General features: G+C 37.9%; 1 protein-coding gene across 5 annotated transcripts in view; it reads right to left on the reverse strand.

The window, feature by feature from the left end:
- The window catches only part of KIAA0825 (KIAA0825 ortholog), a 445,920-nt gene that overhangs the window by 286,498 nt on the left and 140,033 nt on the right, over window positions 1-19,389 (reverse strand). For all 5 annotated transcript variants that reach the window (XM_049867904.1, XM_049867915.1, XM_049867914.1 and 2 more), the window contains exons 13-14: window positions 17,641-17,751; window positions 1,300-1,439 (exon numbers count right to left, since the gene is read on the reverse strand). In XM_049867904.1, coding sequence (XP_049723861.1) covers window positions 1,300-1,439; window positions 17,641-17,751 — 251 coding nt within the window. The remainder of the gene's footprint in view (window positions 1-1,299; window positions 1,440-17,640; window positions 17,752-19,389) is intronic.

Here is a 19,389-nt window from a genome sequence, read left to right on the forward strand (position 1 = left end):
AACAACATAAGGCAGAGGACGCTGAGTGCAAACAAACAGCCAAGGTAACAGACACTGTGGAGCTCAGGGGAGGAAGAGATCAGTGTGAGCTAGAGCCACTGGAGATCTGGAACAGCAACTGTTTCCTTGCAGACTGAGGGCAGCTGAGCTGTCTGTGGAAGGCCTTTCCAGTAAGAGAAATATGTGAGCCACAGTGTGGAGGAAACATGTGATGGAGGCTTCGGAGAGAATCGCTGAAAAGGTGTGTTTGCGGGGGAATAGTGGGAAGAAAGTTTAGAAAGCTAGTTTGAATCACTGAAGGACCAGGATTTAGCCCTGCAGGTGATGGGAACTGGAGAAACGAAAATTGATTTGGGAAATCTATAGTGAATTTTTTTTTTTTTATAGTGAAACTAAAACCACACAAAAACAAATAAACTAAACCCATTACCATCAAGTCAATTCCAACTCATAGCGACCCCACAGGACAGAATAGAACTGCCCCATAGTGTTTCCAAGGAGTGGCTGGTGGATTCAAACTGCTGACCTTTTGGTCAGCTCTTAAACACTATGCCACCAGGGCTCCATAGTGAAACTGGTGGTTGATAAAATTAATCTGAAAAGTAAATAAATAAAGAGTAATCTCGCTTCACGTGTGGTACAGGGAAGGAGAAATGCCTAGAGGAATATGAAAACAGAAGACTCTTCGCAGATGAAGGGGGAGAGCGATAGGATACATTATTAGAAAGGCATAATATTACTTACCACTTTCTAAAATAGCATTTAGAGAAAAAAAAAGAAAGTCTAATTAAGAGAAGTATGTTCTTCTATTACTTCTCCATTTCCATTCATAATTTTCTCATGATTGCTTCTTCATGCCCCAGTGGATACGGCTGCTTGCTTGTTTTTAAATTGCCTAAGCACTCTTCATGATCTACTGAAATTTCTAGTGGTGCTCTAACACAATCTCTTTTTTTAAGGTCTAATTCACACTTCCGCTTTGGAAATATAATTGCTTTGCTATGATTTTCTTAGACATTTCAGACCCTGTATATCAATGCATTTCTATATAATGGTAATTGTAATAGAACAGTATCATGTAAAAATATTGTTTTCCCTCATTCAGAGTCCTTGAAAAAATATCCTTTGAAATGGGTTGATAAAGCGATTCAATATTTTCCTTCTGCTAACCCCAGTGACTGCTGCTACATGCAAATGGTTTACGTCCCTCTGCCAACAGTCAAGTAGGAAAAAAAACTGTATTCAACTTGAGCAATGACTGGGTATTTTGAGAACATTCTTATAACGACAAATACTCACTTGAGCTCTTCAACAAGATTCTCAGTAAGAGACCATCATGATGCAGTAGGGTTTCCAGAAGCAGGTTCCAATTACAGCACGGCTGGGATAAGAGCAGTTTCAATTGACCCTCGGCTGTCAGTCCTCCAGCTGATGGAGTCCTTTCAAACGGCAAGATAAAGGTAATGAAGTTAATTTATCTAGGAAATTAATAGCCTTAAAGTACAGATGTAATGCTAACTCTTTTAAATGTCAATTCCTCCCAGATTACTCTGAAAATGCTTTCATGCTTGCTTACTTTAGGGTTGCTCAGGGAAGGAATTACATTTAATCTCAACTAGCTAAAAGCAAATTAACATTTGGTAGCCAGCCAAATTTAAAGCTGATACAAAATAACTGTGCCTATATTTCACAGAACTATGTCTGTTATTATTTTATGGAGCAAAGCAAAACCATGTATGCATTTATTTTGAATGCATTAATTTGTTCATTCACCAGATACATAATGAGTGCCTACTATGTGCTGTTAACTTCTTTCATTAGTCACAGAAGGAAGGTACGATGGGGTTTGAGTACTTTGTAATTTGCTGTGTACTATGATTGCTGATAAGACTAAAGGAATTCAAAGCTTTTGTCACAGGTCAACCATAATCTAATTATTTAATATGTAAAGTCTTAAATCGACAAGCAATTATCACAACCACTGCTCACAGTCACACTGCTACCTACTTGGGTAATCATCAGAGCAACTAATTCCAAGGTAAATAAGCTTCTACTTGAGAAATTATTATCACTACTGAACAGGAAATCAAAATCGGGTCCCCCATATCCTTACTTTCATTTACCAGTGAATAGGAAGAAGGTAAGTAGGTAAAAGAGGGATTAAGAAATGGTAATATTATTCATTTTTCCATCTAAAATCTCAAAGTTTAGATTGGTTAAAGGGCACAATGTGGAATGTTGATCAGCCTTAAAAAAGGGGAGGGGGTGGGGCAGAAGATGATCAAACTTAATTTTGTTGTGGCCATGCAGATTGTGGGGATGGGGTGGCACTGGGAAGGAAAGGTGTGATTAAGCAATGTAGAGGTGTGAATGACGGGACCACGCACTGCAGAGTGGAAAAATCAGGGCAAAGGGTATTGCTAAGAGACATGATTAGACATTTTGCAGCATTATCATTATAAGATGGAATTTATTGAGTGGCGAGCCATCCAGTTATCAACATAGTCTGTTGCTGCCCTGTCAACTCCCATTCATGGCGACACCATGTGTGTCAGAGTAGAACTGTGCTCCATAGATTTTTCAATGGCTGATTTTCTGGAAGTAGATTGCCAGGCCTTTCTCCTGAGGTGCTTCTGAGTTGACTTGAACCTCAAACCTTTCGGTTAGCAGCCAAGCATGTTAACCATTTGCACCATCCTGAGGCTCCATCAACATAGTCCAGTGTTTTTCAAAGCTTGGCCCCTGGACTAGCAGCATCAGCATTACCTGAGAACTTGTTAAAAAGGCAAATTCTCAAGTCTTATCCCAGACCTAATGAATCAGAAATTCTGGGGGTGGGCTACAGAAATCTGTGCTTTAACAAGCCCCCCTCCCAAGGACATCCTGATGCATACTGAAGTTTAAGAGCCATTGTCCTAGGCAGTGTTTTACGAACCACAGGTATTAGAGATAGGCCCAAATAGCATCATCTTTCCTGCCTCTGTGCCTTTGTACCCATGCAGGGCCACCCTAGGCTGCCACCCAGGTAATAAACTCCCTATAGTCCTTTGCTTAATTCTACCCACTCTTCAGTTTTCAGCAAAAATCTCACTTTCTCTGTGAAGTCTTCACTTAAAATTTCTCTCTACAGTGGTTGCTTTCACTCTGAAATAAAGTACTTATGGCAAGTGTGTACATTTTAGCACTTTTTTCTTTCATCAGTTAAGGTTTTCTTTCTCCACTCAATTCAAACATTGTGAGGATGTTTGTTTTATATCCTCACCACTCCCACCAGTGAACTAAACACATTTAGCTGATTGGTTGGTCTATTCATAAACAAGTAGGCAAAATCTAGGGAGGAAAAAAAAAACAAAACCCTTTGCAGAAAGGCTGATGTAAGCAAAAGCAAGAGGATTCTATGACATGAAATGAAGAAGTTTCAAAGCACCTGCTCTTGGCTTGGAGTTGGGAACATCTTATAAGCTCAAGATGCACAGAATTCCTTCAGCCTGCGCTTGAATTTTGGACCAACTCAGGTCAGTGGGATAATGTTAGCTAGGGGAAGTCCTGCCCCAGGTGAGACAGTGAAGAGGGGCATTCCTAATTCTCAGGCTTGGGGAATCAAGTCTGCCAGTTTTAGGCATCCTACCCAGTAACCCCAGTGCTGTCGAGTGAATTCCGACTCATAGCTAGGACTTCTGAATTACTTCAAGTATTCCCAGATTGGTCTGGATCATTTTCCAAATGTGGTACCAACTTTGGTGAAGGGTAAGACAGTACACAATACTGGGGAAGCCAGCACAACTTGTACAAAGCAAGGTCATGGAAGCTCCATAGACATATCCAAACTCCCTGAAGGACCGAATTGCTAGGCTGAGGGCTGTGGTGACCAGGGTCTTGGAGAACATCTATCGCAATTAGTATAACATAATTTATAATGAAAATGTTCTACATTCTACTTTGGTGAGTAGTGTCTGGTGTCTTAAGTGCCTGTGAGTGGCCATCTAAGATACAAAACTGGTCTCACCCCTTCAGGAGCAAGGGAGAGTGAAGAAAACTAAAGATACAAGGGAAAGAATAGTCCAAAGGACTAATAGACTACATTTACCACGGCCTCTACCAGACTGAGTCCAGTACAACTAGATGGTGCCTGGATACCACCATTGACTGCTATGACAGGGATCACAATAGAGTGTCCCAGACAGAGCTGGAGGAAAATGTAGAACAAAATTCTAACTCATAAAAAAAGACCAGACTTACTAGTTTGACAGAGTATGGCCCTCAGACGCCTGTTTAGCTCAGTAATGAAGTCACTCCCAAGCTTCACCCTTCAGCAAAAGATTAGATAGGCCCATAAAACAAAACAAGACTAAAGGAGCACACCAGCCTAGAGGCAAGGACTAGAAGGTAGGAGGGAATAGGAAAGCTGGTAAAAGGGAACCCTAGTTCGAGAAGGGAGAGGGTTGTTGACATGTCGTGGAGTTGTTAACCAATGTCATAAAACAATATATGTAGTAACTGTTTAATGAGAAACTAGTTTGTTCTATAAACCTTCATCTAAAGTAAAATTAAAAAAAAAAAAGGAAAAACAAAAAAAAACAAATATGCTACCAAAGGAAAAAACTATTAGGTGAACACTTTGTACTGAAAACTAAAGCAGATCCTCACAATGACCACCCTTATTTCCATCCTAAATTCCAAGTCTTAACTCCAGAGCCTCTAGGAGTTCTCCTGGAGTTTTTTTATCCAGTAGATTAAAAGCAGCTAGTTGGCGGTAAATTGTTTATTAAATTAAGCTTGTTTTTTTAACATTTCCTATCTTTAAATTATGCTGGAGCTGAGTGCTGATTCATGAATACATTTGAAAAACTGAAAGATCCAGTTTGGCTGGAGTACAGAAAGGGAGGGAGATCTCTGAGAGGGAATCTAAAGAAGGAGGGCCTGATAGCCAAAGTGGGGATTTTGGACCCGTAGCAGAGTTTAAGGCAGAGAAGTTTCCTGATCTGGCTGCAGGGCGGAGAATGTGAAGGGGGCTAGTGTTTTTGCTTAGCTCTTCAGACACATACTAAACAAAATAATTTGAATGTCATCTCATACCACTGTATCTGAATACCTGGTTATAAATAAAACCTCTCATTTACCAGATGGGAAGCTATTTGTTGATATATACCTCAATTCTTGGCTCTTTCAACTTATCACAGATATTGAAATGTACAGTAGCATGACTCACTATGAGGAAGAATAAAATATTACAAACATTCCTCAATCACCAAGCTCCTAGTAATAAATGCATTGAGAGTCTGTATTTGGCATATGGAGAAGCATATGTTCCCTCATCCTATGCTGGTAGAGCTGTGAAAGTGAGATTAGCCTCATGAAAAATGACAGAAAGGGAATTTTTTATATACATATATATATGTAAGTACAACATATGTACATATCGAATGCCACTATAACACAAAGAAGAGAACAAAGATTTAAAAACCCAATCCAAAAAAAAAAAAAAAAAACCATTGCCATCGAGTTGATTCTGACTCACAGCAACCCCGTAGGACAGAGTAGAACTGCCCCATAGAGTTTCCAAGGAGCAGCTAGTGGATTTGAACTGCTGACCTTTTGGTTAGCAGCTGTAGCTCTTAACCACTACTCCACCAGGGTTTCCAAAAACTCAATAGAACTCATAAATCTGGTACTGGAAGAAAGGATGAATTTAGGGTTGGGTTATAAGGTTTCTATGAGTTGGAACTGACTCAATGGCAATGGATTTTTTTGGTACATTAGGCTTATACTCTATTAAGTGCTATATTTCTGGGGCATGAATTGACCTAAAAAACTTTAAATCCATATAGTAAGGAGTGATACGATAATGGGGTTTAACCATTACTGGTATATGAAACTATTGAATTATTTTTATAGGACCAGTGTGCAAAATCTTAGCTTTTTTTGAGTGTGTTTATTTTACGAAATGTAATCAAGTAGTTGACTTGGAATTTTCGCAGTTTTGGTAAGTATTTTTTTATTGATACTTTAATGTTGCTGATATTGTTGGGTGCTATCAAGTCGGTTTCGACTCATAGCGACCCTATGTACAACAGAAAGAAATACTGCCCGGTCCTTAGTCATCCTCACAATCATTTCTATGCTTGAGACCATCATTGTAGCTACCATGTCAATCCATCTCCTCGAGGGTCTTTCTCTTTATCGCTGACCGTCTACTTTACAAAGCATGATGTCCTTCTGCAGGGACTGATCCATCCTGATAACATGTCCAAAGTACGTGAGAAGAAGTCTAGCCACCCTCCCTTCTAAAAAGCATTCTGGCTGTACTTCTTCCAAGACAGATTTGTCTGTTCTCCTGGCAGTCCACGGTATGTTCAATATTCTTCACCAACGCCATAATTCAAAGGCATCAATTCTTTTTCGGTCTTCCTTATTCTTTGTTCAGCTTTCGCATGCTTATGAAGCAATTGAAAATACCATGGCTTGGGTCAGGTGCACCTTGGTCCTCATAGTGACATCTTTGCTTTTTTAACACTTTAAAAGAGGTCTTTTGCACAGATTTGCCCAACGCAATATGTCATTTGATTTCCTGACTGCTGCTTCCATGGGCGTTGATTGTGGATCCAAGTAAAATGAAATCCTTGACAACTTCATTTTTTTCTTCATTTATTATGATGTTACTTGTTGGTCCAGTTGTGATGATTTTTGTTTTCTTTATGTTGAGGTATAATCCATACTGAAGGCTGTAGTTGATGATCTTCATCAGTAAGTGCCTCAACTCCTCTTTGCTTTCAGAAAGCAAAGTTGTGTTATCTGCATTATGTAGTTTGTTAATCAGTCTTTCTCCAATCCTCATGCCACCTTCTTCTTCATATAGTACAGCTTCTTGGACTATCTGCTCAGCATATAGAGTAAATAAGGATACAATCCTGATAAACACCCTTCCTGATTTTAAACCATGCAGTGTTGCCTTGTTCTATTTGAACTACTGCCTCTTGGTCTGTGTACAGGTCCCTCATGAGCACAGTTAAGTGTTCTGGAATTTCCCATCCTTCACAATGTTATCCATAATCTGTTATGATCCACACACTTTAATGCCTTTGCATAGTTAATGAAACACAGGTAAGCATCTTTCTGGTATTCTCTGCTCTCAGCCAAGATCCATCTGACATCAGTAATGATATCCTTCATTGCACGTCCTCTACTGCATCTGGTTTGAGGTTCTGGCAGTTCCCTGCTGATGTACTGCTGCTACTGCTTTTGAATGATCTTTAGCAAAATTTTACTTGCATGTGATATTAATGATATCGTTCAATAATTTCTACATTCTGCTGGATTACCTTTCTTTGGAATGTGCACAAATATGGATCTCTTCTAGTCAGTTGGCCAGGAAGCTGTTTTCCAAATTTCTTGGCATAGATGAGTGAGCACCTCCAGTGCTGCATCCATTTGTTGAAATATCTCAGTTGGTATTCTGTCAATTTGTGGAACCTTGTTTTTCACCAGTGCCTTTAGAGCAGCTTGGATTTCTTCCTTCAGTGCCACTGGGTCTTGATCATATGCTACCTCCTGAAATGGTTGAACATCGGCCAATTCTTTTTGGTATGGTGACTTTGTGTATTCTTTCCATCTTCTTTTGATGCTTCCTGCATCGTTCAATATTTTGCCCAGAGATTCCTTCAGTATTGCAACTCAAGGCTTGAATTTTTTTATCAGTTCTTTCAGCTTGAGAAATGCCAAGTGTGTTGTTCCCTTTTGATTTTCTAACTCCAGGTCTTTTCACACATCATTATAATACTTTGTCTTCTCGAGACACACTTTGAAATCTTCTGTTCAGCTCTTTTATTTCATCATTCCTTCCATTTGCTTTAGCAACTGTGTTCAAGAGCAAGTTTCAGAGTCTCTCCTGACATCCATTTTGGTCCTTTCTTTCTTTCCTATCTTTTAATGACTTTTTGCCTTCTTCATGTATGATGTACCTGATGTCATTCCATAACTCGTCTCGTCTTTGGTCATTAGTGTTCAATGAGTCAAATCTATTCTTGAGATAGTTTCTAAATTCAGGCGGGATATACTCAAGGTCGTACTTTGGCTCCTGTGGACTTGTTTTAATAATTCTTCAGCTTCAACTTGAACTTGCATATGAGCAATTGATGGTCTACTCTGCAGTCAGCACCCGGCCTTGTTCTGACTGATGATATTGAGCTTTTCCATTGTCTCTTTCTATAGATGCAGTCTATTTGATTTCTGCATATTCCATTGGCAAGGTGCACGTGTACAGTCACTGTTTATGTTGTTGAAAAAAAGTATTTGCAATGAATAAGTCATTGGTCTTGCAAAATTCTATCATGTGATCTCTGGCATCGTTTCTATCAACAAGGCCATATTTTCCAACTACTGTTCCTTGGTCTTTGTTTCCAGCTTCCTCATTCCAATCACCAGTTATGATCAACGCGTCTTGATTGCATGTTTGATCAATTTCAGACTGCAGAAGTTGGTAAAAATCTGCAATTTACTTATCTTTGGCCTTAGTGGTTGGTGGGTAAATTTGAATAATAGTTGTATTAACTGGTCTTCCTTGTAAGCATATGGATATTATCCTATCACTGATTTTTGTCCTTCAGGATAGATCTTGAAATGTTCTTTTTGATGATGAATGTGATGCCATTCCTCTTCACTTTTTCATTCCTGAAAATTCCATATGATTGTCTGATTCAAAATGGCCAATACCATTGCATTTCAGCTCACTAATGCCTAGGATTCTGATCTTCGAGCCTTCCATTTCATTTTTGACAACTTCCGAATTTCCTAGATTCAATCTTTCATACATTCCATGTTTCGATTATTAATGGATGTTTGTAGCTGTTCTATTTTGAGTCGTGACCTCTTCAGCAAATGAAGTTCCTGAAAGCGTGACTCCATCCACATCATTAAGGTTGACTCTACTTTGAAGAGGCCACTCTTCCACAGCAGTATTTTGAGTGTCTTCTGACCTGAGGGGCTCATCTTCCGGCACTGTATCAGACATTCATGAAGTGTATACATTCATAAATTACTATATGTCTATTCGTAAAGTTTTCACTGTCCAATTCTTTCAGAAGTAAACTGCAGGTCCTTCATCCCAGTCTGTCTTAGTCTGGAAGCTCCCTTGAAATTTGTCCAACATGGGTGACCCTGCTGGCATTTGAAATACTGGTGGAATAGCTTCCAGCATCACAGCAACATGCGAGGCACCACAGTACAACAAATTGACAGATGAATGGTAGATACTTTAATAGAAAGTAAAAAAAAAAAAAAAACCTTAGTTTTATCAGCGCACACTGGCCTGACTTCCAACTACCTGTTGTGAGCGAGTCCAAGAGCAAGAGAACTCTCTGTAGTATGTTCAGAATGTAATAGCAACTGCCTTACTGCTCAGGCCACATGACCTTAGGATCCATTGATCCTAACATCTATGTATCATATGGAAGCTGTCAGACTAATAGAGCATTAAAATGGACTCTGAAATGCACAGCATGGAGATGACACTCTACAGCATTGAGGCACTGTCCTTCGAGGTTTGATATTCACTCTGAACTAATAGCCATTTATATTGTAATATGTCCCCGAGAGACTTAAGAATCTGGGAGGCAAGGAATAGAAAAAGGAGTGGTCCTATTTCTCCTGATGATCCATGTGGGGAATCTGTGTTTTCACCCCTTAACACTAGGCTTTACGGGAGTGGAGGGTCCTGGTTTCTGCAGGGGGAGGGAGTGCACACTTCTATAGGGAACACATTAAGGATTCCACTAAATCTAAAGTTATAGCTGCCACCTGGTTATTTTTGGCTTCTCATGCCAGCTATATGGCAGGCCAAGAAAGGAATTACCATACCAGTAGGGGTAAGTAACCTTGACTGCTGCAGAAGGGGAGCAGAGAGAAGTATGTCTAGGGCATCTCATGGTGATCCCATGGCTGGTGATAACGTATATGGCTGACTACAGAGTAACCAGACAAGGCAAGGGCAAGGTAACCAGAGGCTCAACCTGTTCGAGATGAAGGTCTCAGTGATACCACTTAACAAGCAGCAGAGATCAGCAGAAGTGCTGGTCAAGAGTGAGGGGAAGCTAGAATAAATGCTGTTGTTCTTTGGTACCCTCAAGTCAATATCGAGTCATAGTGACCCCATGTGACAGAGGAGAACTGCCTCATAGGTTTTTTTAGGCTGTAATTTTCACATTCCTTCTGTTGGGTGGGATGACTCTGAGATATGTATTTTACATAGGTTCCCAGAATATTCCTGGAGAGTTTAAGTTCCAGTCAACCCTATGATAGCTGGCTTGATAACATGGCCCTTATTTGCTTATCTTCCTTGCCTTGTCTCACTTCCTCACTCACCTACCAGTGTTTCCTCCACTTGGAAAATAAACTGCTTTCACTTGAATCCTTTTCTCGGGGTCTGCTTCCTGGGGAAGTCCAAACTAAGATATGCATGAAAACAACATATATATTTTACTTAATCCTTATTATTATTTTTTTTTATTTTAGGAAAGTTAAGGAAATAGTTCAAGGTCGTTTAGCTAATAAATGTGGCTTCTTTACTTCGAACCCTGGTGTCTCTGACTTCAAAACCTATGTTCGTTTCACTACTCCATGTTTTTTTCCCATTTATCCTTATTGACATTTGGGGGGTAAGGTATATCTTCCAGCATTGAGGATGTTTGGCTCTATTCAACCTCCTGATTGAGGATACCATGTTTTTTTACCCAAAATCAAGTTTGTGGTCTCAAGGCTGATTCCCAAATTGGAGCCACGTTATTCAAGGTATCTGGGGGCTGATTTCAACCAGATGATTCCTGGCATGGATTACTGGGCCAAATTTACACCAGAGACCATAAGTTACATGATTCAGAGAACAAAGGTAAAGTCATAACTAAAGAGATACTGAAGATAAAAGTCCTAAAGTAGGAAAAGAAAGCAGAGCAGAAGTCCTCATATTCTCTACCGCAGTTGGCTTTCCAAAACTGATCCTTCAAGATATTTCTACAGTAAGAAGTAAAGACACATATTTAACAAAATTTTGTGATCTTTCTCCACGAAAACAACTTTAGTACCTAAGAAAGAAAGTTGAGGAGAAAAAAAACCCAAAATATTTTCCTTACCACTTAACCAAAAGTATGTAAAATTATATGTAGTTACAGCATTTTAAATGTTTGCATATATCTTACTCTCAATAATAGGTACAGCCAGGTCACCACAGTCTTTATATTTAAAGATGATTCAATAAATAGAAATCAGACACAGTTCACAGGCACATTGATATATAGGATTTCCCTTGATTTTTAATAACTTGCCCAGTAAAGTTGATAGAAACTAAGATTAAACAGTCTCATCTTTTCAGGGTTGGTTGTGTCTATACTACCTGGTGTACAACTTAGAAGGTAGACTTTTAACCTATGAGGACCAGCACTCAGCTCTTGATTTTAGCAAATTAATCTTTTTCACTTGGGATAATTCTATTTCCCCCAAACTACCCAATAGCATTAGTACCTAAAACTCATGGTCCTAGCTCCACACTTTAATGTTAAACAAGTTAGCATATCTCATTTTTTTTAATATATAATTTTATTTTAAAAATAATATTATATTTTAGCCATTGGTTTTGAGCTTTCTCTGATGTGCTATTCTAGCACCCAAGTCAGTGAGACACTGGGAACCGCTGCATCACTCAGCCATACCTTTTGATGAACAAAAATAATCACTCCGGAGCCTTAGACTATTATTGCTTCCTGTCTACCAGAGAATACTCTGTTACAGAAAGCTTATAGAATGCTCCACTCAAGAATGGTCTTCCCTGGCACCATACTTCTGATAAGAGCAAGGACTCATGAGAAAACAGTTCAATATTCTTTCCACTTTATCACACTTGTAGTAAGTCTTCTTAACACTCTTATGGGCTGAATTGTATCCTCTAAGAAAATATACTGAAGCCTTAAACTCTGATAACCTGTAAATGTGACCTTATTTGGAAATAGCCTATTTGCAGATGTAATTAGTTAAGTTAGCATGAGGTCATACTAGAGTAGGGTGGGCCCTAATCCAATATGACTGGTGTCCTTATAAAAAAGAGGAGAAGAGACACACAGTGAGGAGAATATCATGTGATGAAAGACACAGAAGGAAGACAGCTACGTGAAGATGAAGGCAGAGGTTGGAGCTATGTTACGACAAGCCAGGGAACACCTGGGACTATCAGAAGGTGGAATAAATTAGGATCTACATCTAGACTCTTCGGAGAGATATGGCTGTGCCAACACCCTGAATTCAGATTTCTAGCCTCCAGAACTGTAAGAGAATAACTTTCTGTTGTTTTGAGCCACTCTACTTGTGGTAGTCTGGCAGCCCTAGGAAACAAATACAAACACATTTAGGTAATTGATAAAATCTGCTACTTTCTGAAACATATAGTTCTAACTAACCCAGCAGTCAAGAATGACTGTTTAGTAAGCACTCATGTGATAGATGCCATGTAGGCACTTCAGCTCATTTAATCCTCATGACTCTATCATGTCATGAATGACATTCATTCCTTCAATATATGCTTTCTGAAAAGTTAATATCTTCCCTCAGATATTAAGGGAAGAAGGTGTTTCAGGATGGACCAAGTAGGCAATGGTATTGCATGTTGTTTTCAAGTAGGTCAATAAGATTGTATTATATTTATGTCTCACCTTCCTCATCCAAATATAAACTGTTTCATACATGGGGAAACTGAAGTTCATAGAGGTTAATTAAATTTCCCAAATTACAAAACTATACAAGTATACAAACCATGTCTGTCTAATGTTAAAACCTATAGTTTTTTATTACTCTATTTCAGTACTAACTATTTATTTAATACCTTTAAACGACAATAGAAGTGGAAATACAGAAACCTTAAGATATTTAGGTATATTAAGTATCTACTTCACTTCCACAGACATGCGACTTTCTCTCTGAAATCTCTTGAAAATCCAGCTGCTTGTCCATCCAACAGCCACTTAAGAGCTTTAGTGTTAAAAGGCTCTCATTACTTCCCTGGCTGTTGGCTCCATGTCAAAGTTTGGCACTTCATCAGAGTCAAAGCTCTCTAAGTTCTTTTCCTCAGCCCTGTGGAGCAGCTTGTCAGCAGCAGTTGAGAGACCAAAACCCTTTTTGTTCTCCTCCCCAGATGTTCTTTCCTAACAATACTAGAAGTCACCTCCTCAATAAGACTGTGCTCCCATGCCAGAGCTTTACAACTCAGACAAAACTTACCATTCATTCATTCCTTCAATGATGCATTTTTAAAAACTTTCCCTATGTAAGGCATTGTGCTAGGTGTTAATGGTGAGGGAAGGAAGAGGAATGCACCTTGGTAAACTGGATAAAAAGAAAGACCCATGTAGCATATAATGTAATTAAGCCAAAGGTAGTTTAATACATTTAGGGAGAAGAATAAACTATATAAATCCAAAGCAGGAATAGAGTGAAAGCGTAATAGAAAGAAAGCATAATAGAAAGAAAGATCTGTAGCTCAGAATGGGCTGGCCACAAATCAAAACATCTTGTCATAATAAAAGTAAATGAGCACTGTAAAATGAATGGACTGTTTACTCACACTGATTATGCCACTTGGGTTCAGTGTGCAGTTAAGATCTGCTTAGCTAAAGAAGACCTGAAAATATTTGAAAAGATTTAAAGAACCCAAGAAGATGAAAGTTTGGAAAATAATAAAGATCATTACAATGCAACATAAAATAATTGGCCTATATAGTATGCTTTCTTAAACATTTATATCAAAGAGTAGAATAGTGTCATAGTATTAACCTCGAGATGATATATTCTCCACATTCCTTCATTTCTAGTATGAAAGCAATTGCCTTTTTAAGATCAACTCACATCGTTAGCCTATACATAGTACATTTTACTTATTGCTTTGAAAATATATTTACTTTTCCTAAAGCAAACTCTTCTAAACTCTACTGCAGAGGTTCTAGAAGAACATGAAAAATTGTGTTTTTACCCATTTATATACTTCATAGTTTTCTCAAGTAAGTCTACAGACAAATTTATGGTCTATACAGCTGTTCAAGCATTCTTTAATCTTATTTTAGATCTTCATTTCATGCCTTCTTCCTTGTTCTTTCTCTTCTTTTTCATCACTTTTAGTTAATTATCTTAATATATTTAATAGTGCCAAAAGCTGATTTAAATCCTTCCTGAAACAATGTACAGGTATAAACGAATTAAACAAATAAATAAATTACTGAGATCCTTCTTAATTTAAAGTATTTGTTACCTCTCCAGTTAGCCTCCCCCTTTCCAGAAAGGCAAGCCTAATATTTTTAGTTCGGCATCATTCGACACATGTATTTCCCTAATCAGTTCATTTAGTTGCTAGGATGCAGGATGGAGTTTTGGAGGATAAATTGGGGTGAAAGATACACAGAAGGAACTTACATGTGTGAGGAAAATGAATGGGAAGGTAGAGATTTTCAAGGTCATATTACAGTGTTTTAAATCTCCATTCCAATGTTTGAGAAATGCAAATAAGTTATTTTGAAATTACTTTTAGTTCCTGACCTGAGTCCTTAAGATCATACCACTGCTTTGAGCATGTTGGGGGCCCTGGTAGCACAGTGGTTAAGATCTATGACTACCAACCAAAGGGTCGGCAGTTCAAATTAACCAGCCACTCCTTGGAAAACCTATGGGGCAGTGCTACTTTGTCCTATTGGGTTGTTATGAGTTGGAATTGACTGAACAGCAATAGGTTGGGTTTTGAACATGTTGGATCATAAATCAGGTGAATCATATCTTTCTAAGCAGATTGTATGGGCCTATTAGGGAACAATTGTTAGGAAGTATGCATTCATTGTGCTGGGTCTCACATTGTAGCTTGTGAGGAGAATTTCAAAAGGCAAAGAAGAGAACAAAGAAGGGGCATTCCAGGAGAGGGAGCTACGTAAAGTCCTGGAGCTGAGAATAAACAATAAGTGAAAGCATGGAATAACTGTGTCTTAAACAGAAGTGAGGACACTAACTTGGCTGGAGCAGAGAAAACTGTGTGACCACCAGGAAAGAAGCCAGGATAGACAGTATGGGTAAAGCAGAGGAATTAGAATTCAAGATACCATAGGATCCTGAGCAGGAGAATGACATGATGGAAACAGTATTTTTAATATGTTAAGTAATAGTAAAATGCACTAAGGTTCTTACAACTGGCTGAAGAGAAAGTGTTGATCTAAAATAGATTGGAAAGAAGAATCAGTAAAAAAAAAACCCACTGCTGTCGAGTCAATTCCAACTCATAGCAACCCTATAGGACAGAGTAGAACTGCCCCATAGAGTTTCTAAGGAGCGCCTGGTGGATTTGAACTGCTGACCTCTTGGTTAGCAGCTGTAGCACTTAACCACTACACCACATAGGACATGACAATAGACTAGGAATTGGTGAAGAAGCAGCTCAACATAGCAACCATAATCAAGACTATATCCTGGAATAGTGGTAATAGTTGAACAACTTGGTGAACATAATGTCACTGAATTGTACATGTAAAAAACATTGAAATGGAAAATGTTTGTGAAATATATATAATTATCACAATTAAAAAAAAAAAAAGATTCGATCCTGGAAGTGTTTAGGAATGATGACACTCTTAATAGAAAAGAGTCCATGGGTAGAGGACAAAGGAAGAGGGAAAGGAAGGATCGGTTGAGTATATATCATATTGGGTTTCCAGTAGCAAAAGTATGGGCACTTGGACATGTAACATTACGGTAAAGCTAAGTGCTCAGAGTTAGATACACCAAGCTAGAAATTATCTGTATAGAGGTTAGAGGATAAGCCGTGTGAACAAAAGAGCAAAAGAAGAAAATGGGTTTTTTTTTCTTGTTTTTCAAAATTTTGTTTTTATCTTAATAAAGTAAAATTGCATTTATTATAGAAAATATAGAAAACAATACAGATGAAAATCACTTGTAATCCTACTACCCAGAGATAACCACTATAGCCCCCCATATTATATATAATTTCAAACTTTTTTTTCTATGCATATGTTTTTTACACTCTATGTGTGGTATCACGGCATAATTTAGCACTTCCCAACTGTGTCCCACCTTCCAATAACTGTTTACCCCCTAAAAACTAAGGGTTCTTTTATTCAGCAAGTTTGGGAAACCAGCAAGCTAAAAATATATTAGTTTCTCAAAGACCCTGCACAGTTGAATGATAAAAAGAGATTTTACATAATGAATAGCCAACAATTTTTATTTGTGCAGGAAAAGGACTTTTTATGCACACTTGTTACCATCACTCTGATCTGCTTTCCCTTTGGAAAGTGAAGGTGTGGTTGTTAAAGAGGTTGAGCTCTGGACTTGGACAAACCTGGGTTCAGAGCTTGACCTTTGTTCTCTTTGGATAGTTGCTACCAATGCATTGCTTTACACTCCATAAAAGAAGGACATGACTACTTAGCTCACAGAACTGGTGTGAAGTTTAAAAGAGATAATACATATAAAGCACTCAGCTATGTTGAGGATACAAAGTAAAAGCAGGTAATGAGAACAGAAAAGGTAAATGTGATCATGACATGAAGAACAAATATATATTGAAGCTTAGGAATGCATCAAAATGACACAGGTTGTTTACTTAATTCACACTGTGATACAATTATTGAGATATTTTGTAGTAATTGCTGATGATATAATAGAAAGTATATTAATAAACAAGATGACATGGTATTGAGGTGGTCTTGTGTGTAACAACAATACACTGAGGTCTTTAAAGGTAGGGTCTATGTCTCAATACTCTTGGATTCCCCAGTACCTATATGGGCAAGCAGTATATGATTCTTGTGTCTGTAGAGATTTTTGCGTATGAGGTTTTCACAAGTGGTTGAATAACTCACCCTCTATTCATGGGTAGGGCTCTTGTTCCTCAAAGACAGATAAAGTCAGTCAACTCAGGTGGTGAAATCACTGATAGTATATTACCAAGATGAATCAAAAATGTATGGGAATTAACAATTTCTCCTTCAGCTATACGTGATATTTTTATTCTCAGATACTAAAGGAAAGGTACTTTCCAATGATATATTCAGCAAAGAATTAAACTGACATTCTACATAATGCCACAAAATGTCATTGAATTACTCTGGAAGTACATTTCATACTTTAAGTGATTTTTCTTATTTTTAAATGCTGTTAATTAAATAAGAAAAGTGAAGGATGATATTCAAAAGTTACTCCTCTCTCAAATTCTCCCTAAGGCTCTAGTTAGCTACATGAATTATCCAGTTTTGCACTCTATGTTTAAAAGTTAGCTGGAGAACTGTCAAATCCCCAGTCATAAACCAAGAAGGAAGGGTTAAAGAGTTAATGGGCAATTAGCTAAAACTGGGCTAACTTTCAGGAATTCACATTTTATCATCGTATCACTAAAACACAAGTTAGTAGGACGATTATGAGGCCTGTGCTTTGGATGCTCGAGCTAAAAAAAGGAAGAAAAAAAATACTCTTTACTTACCTGCCTTACAACAACACTGTGAAAGCTATGAGTTTTGTTTTGAAAGATCCATTTATGTCCATGGACAAAAGTTTCTATTCAACTTTAAAAGGAGTCATAGCGTTGTAGATATTAAGGCAGTTAGAGGTACTCACCTGAGAAAAGAAGGGCAGAAATGTGCTATGCCAGAAAACCAATATAATGGCTGGTTTAAAAAAGACTTCAAGGAATCTGAAGCAGAATCATCTATGCCATGCTGAAATGTCCTAAGGAAATACAAACAATTCTTTCAGAATAAACAAGAAACGTTAATTATGATGACCATTTGGTCTTGAGTTACCAGGTGACTCAGAACAGGTGGAAAAGTCAGTACACCCATGAGTAACCATGAGTGGAAAATTAGAATTTCTGTATGCTTCTATAGAACAATCTTTGCTCTTGGGAAAGGTATACCAATACCATTATCATTTAATTTTTAAAAATCTTGTATTATGATCTTTGTCAATGATAAAATGCATAAAGATTAGTACAAAAAAAAAAAAGATTAGTACAAGGAACATACATATGCCCTTCTCCTCAGCCTGCACCCAGTAAATGCCAATATTTTGTCATGTTTGTTTCATTAATATAAAAAGTTTTAGCATAAAGTTACCTCTTTTTAATCTTTAAAATTATTTCTAAATACTAAACAATTAACAAGGATTATAATTAATTTTGTATGCACCTAAGGGCCTACAGAGGGCTTGTAAAGATGAACTTAATTGTAAAATACGTTGACTATGACTTCAAAATTAGAACAATTTGGACAGAATATCTGGCATACAACTATCTTTGGAGAAGAGATTAGAATATTTTTCTAGGTTGGCCCAAATTCAACTACGAATCTTTAGGTAGTACAAAAAGTTTTTTTTTTTTTTTTACACAAAATCTTTAGTACATAGCTTGGTCAGTAACAATTTGATAATAACAGGGGACTATATTTGCCTCATAGTGACCCGATATCGGGTCACTATGAGTTGGAATCAACTCGACCACATGAGTTTGGTTTTGGTTTGGTTTATATTTGCCTGGAAATCGCGGTGGCGTAGTGATTAAGTATTACAGCTGCTAAACAAAAGGTCAGCAGTTCCAATCCACCAGGCACTCCTTGGAAATTCTAAGGGGCAGTTCTACTCTGTCCCATAGGGTTGCTATGAGTAGGAATCGACTCAACAGCAATGGGTTTATATTTGCTTACATAGAGTTAAGAATGACCGCTGGGAATATTTTAGAAATGGAACTGTTTGAAGTGTCACTCTCTCTCTTTACAATGATTGTCTTTGGATGCTAAAAAATATGTAGAACAGAATTTCCATTTTGAAAACTCATCCACATCCTGCTTCTTATGTCGTATTTTCCAAATGTGACCCTTCTCTCCCGTGGTTGTCTTGCTGAGTAGAACATTTTCTAATTACATAAACTTGGATCTTTTTTAGACTTTTGCTATATCATCTTCTCCTTCAAAATAATTTTTCCCTCACTAAATTTCAGATGAGAACAAAATTCCATGAGTAAGCTTTAAAGTCAGCGTTATGGGTTGAATTGTGTCCCCCACTCCATCCCCCCTCAAAAAAAAAAATGCCTTGGAATCCTAACTGTTATACCATGGATATAATCCTGTTTGTAAATAGGGTTTTCTTTGTTATGTTAATGAGACCATACAAATATAGGGTGTATCCTAAACTTAATCACTTCTGAATTATAAAAAGAGCAGATTAGACACAGAGACAAGCACATACTGGGGAAGATACATGCCTGTGTGAGGATCAACAAGAACCAAGGAAACCCCGGGGCTACTGATTATGAAGACCCTGATTTGCACATTCAGCCTCCACCCCTTGTAGTATTTATGTTACAGCACCGCT

This window comes from Elephas maximus, chromosome 2 (assembly GCF_024166365.1).
Source record: "Elephas maximus indicus isolate mEleMax1 chromosome 2, mEleMax1 primary haplotype, whole genome shotgun sequence".
NCBI classification, from domain to species: domain Eukaryota; kingdom Metazoa; phylum Chordata; class Mammalia; order Proboscidea; family Elephantidae; genus Elephas; species Elephas maximus.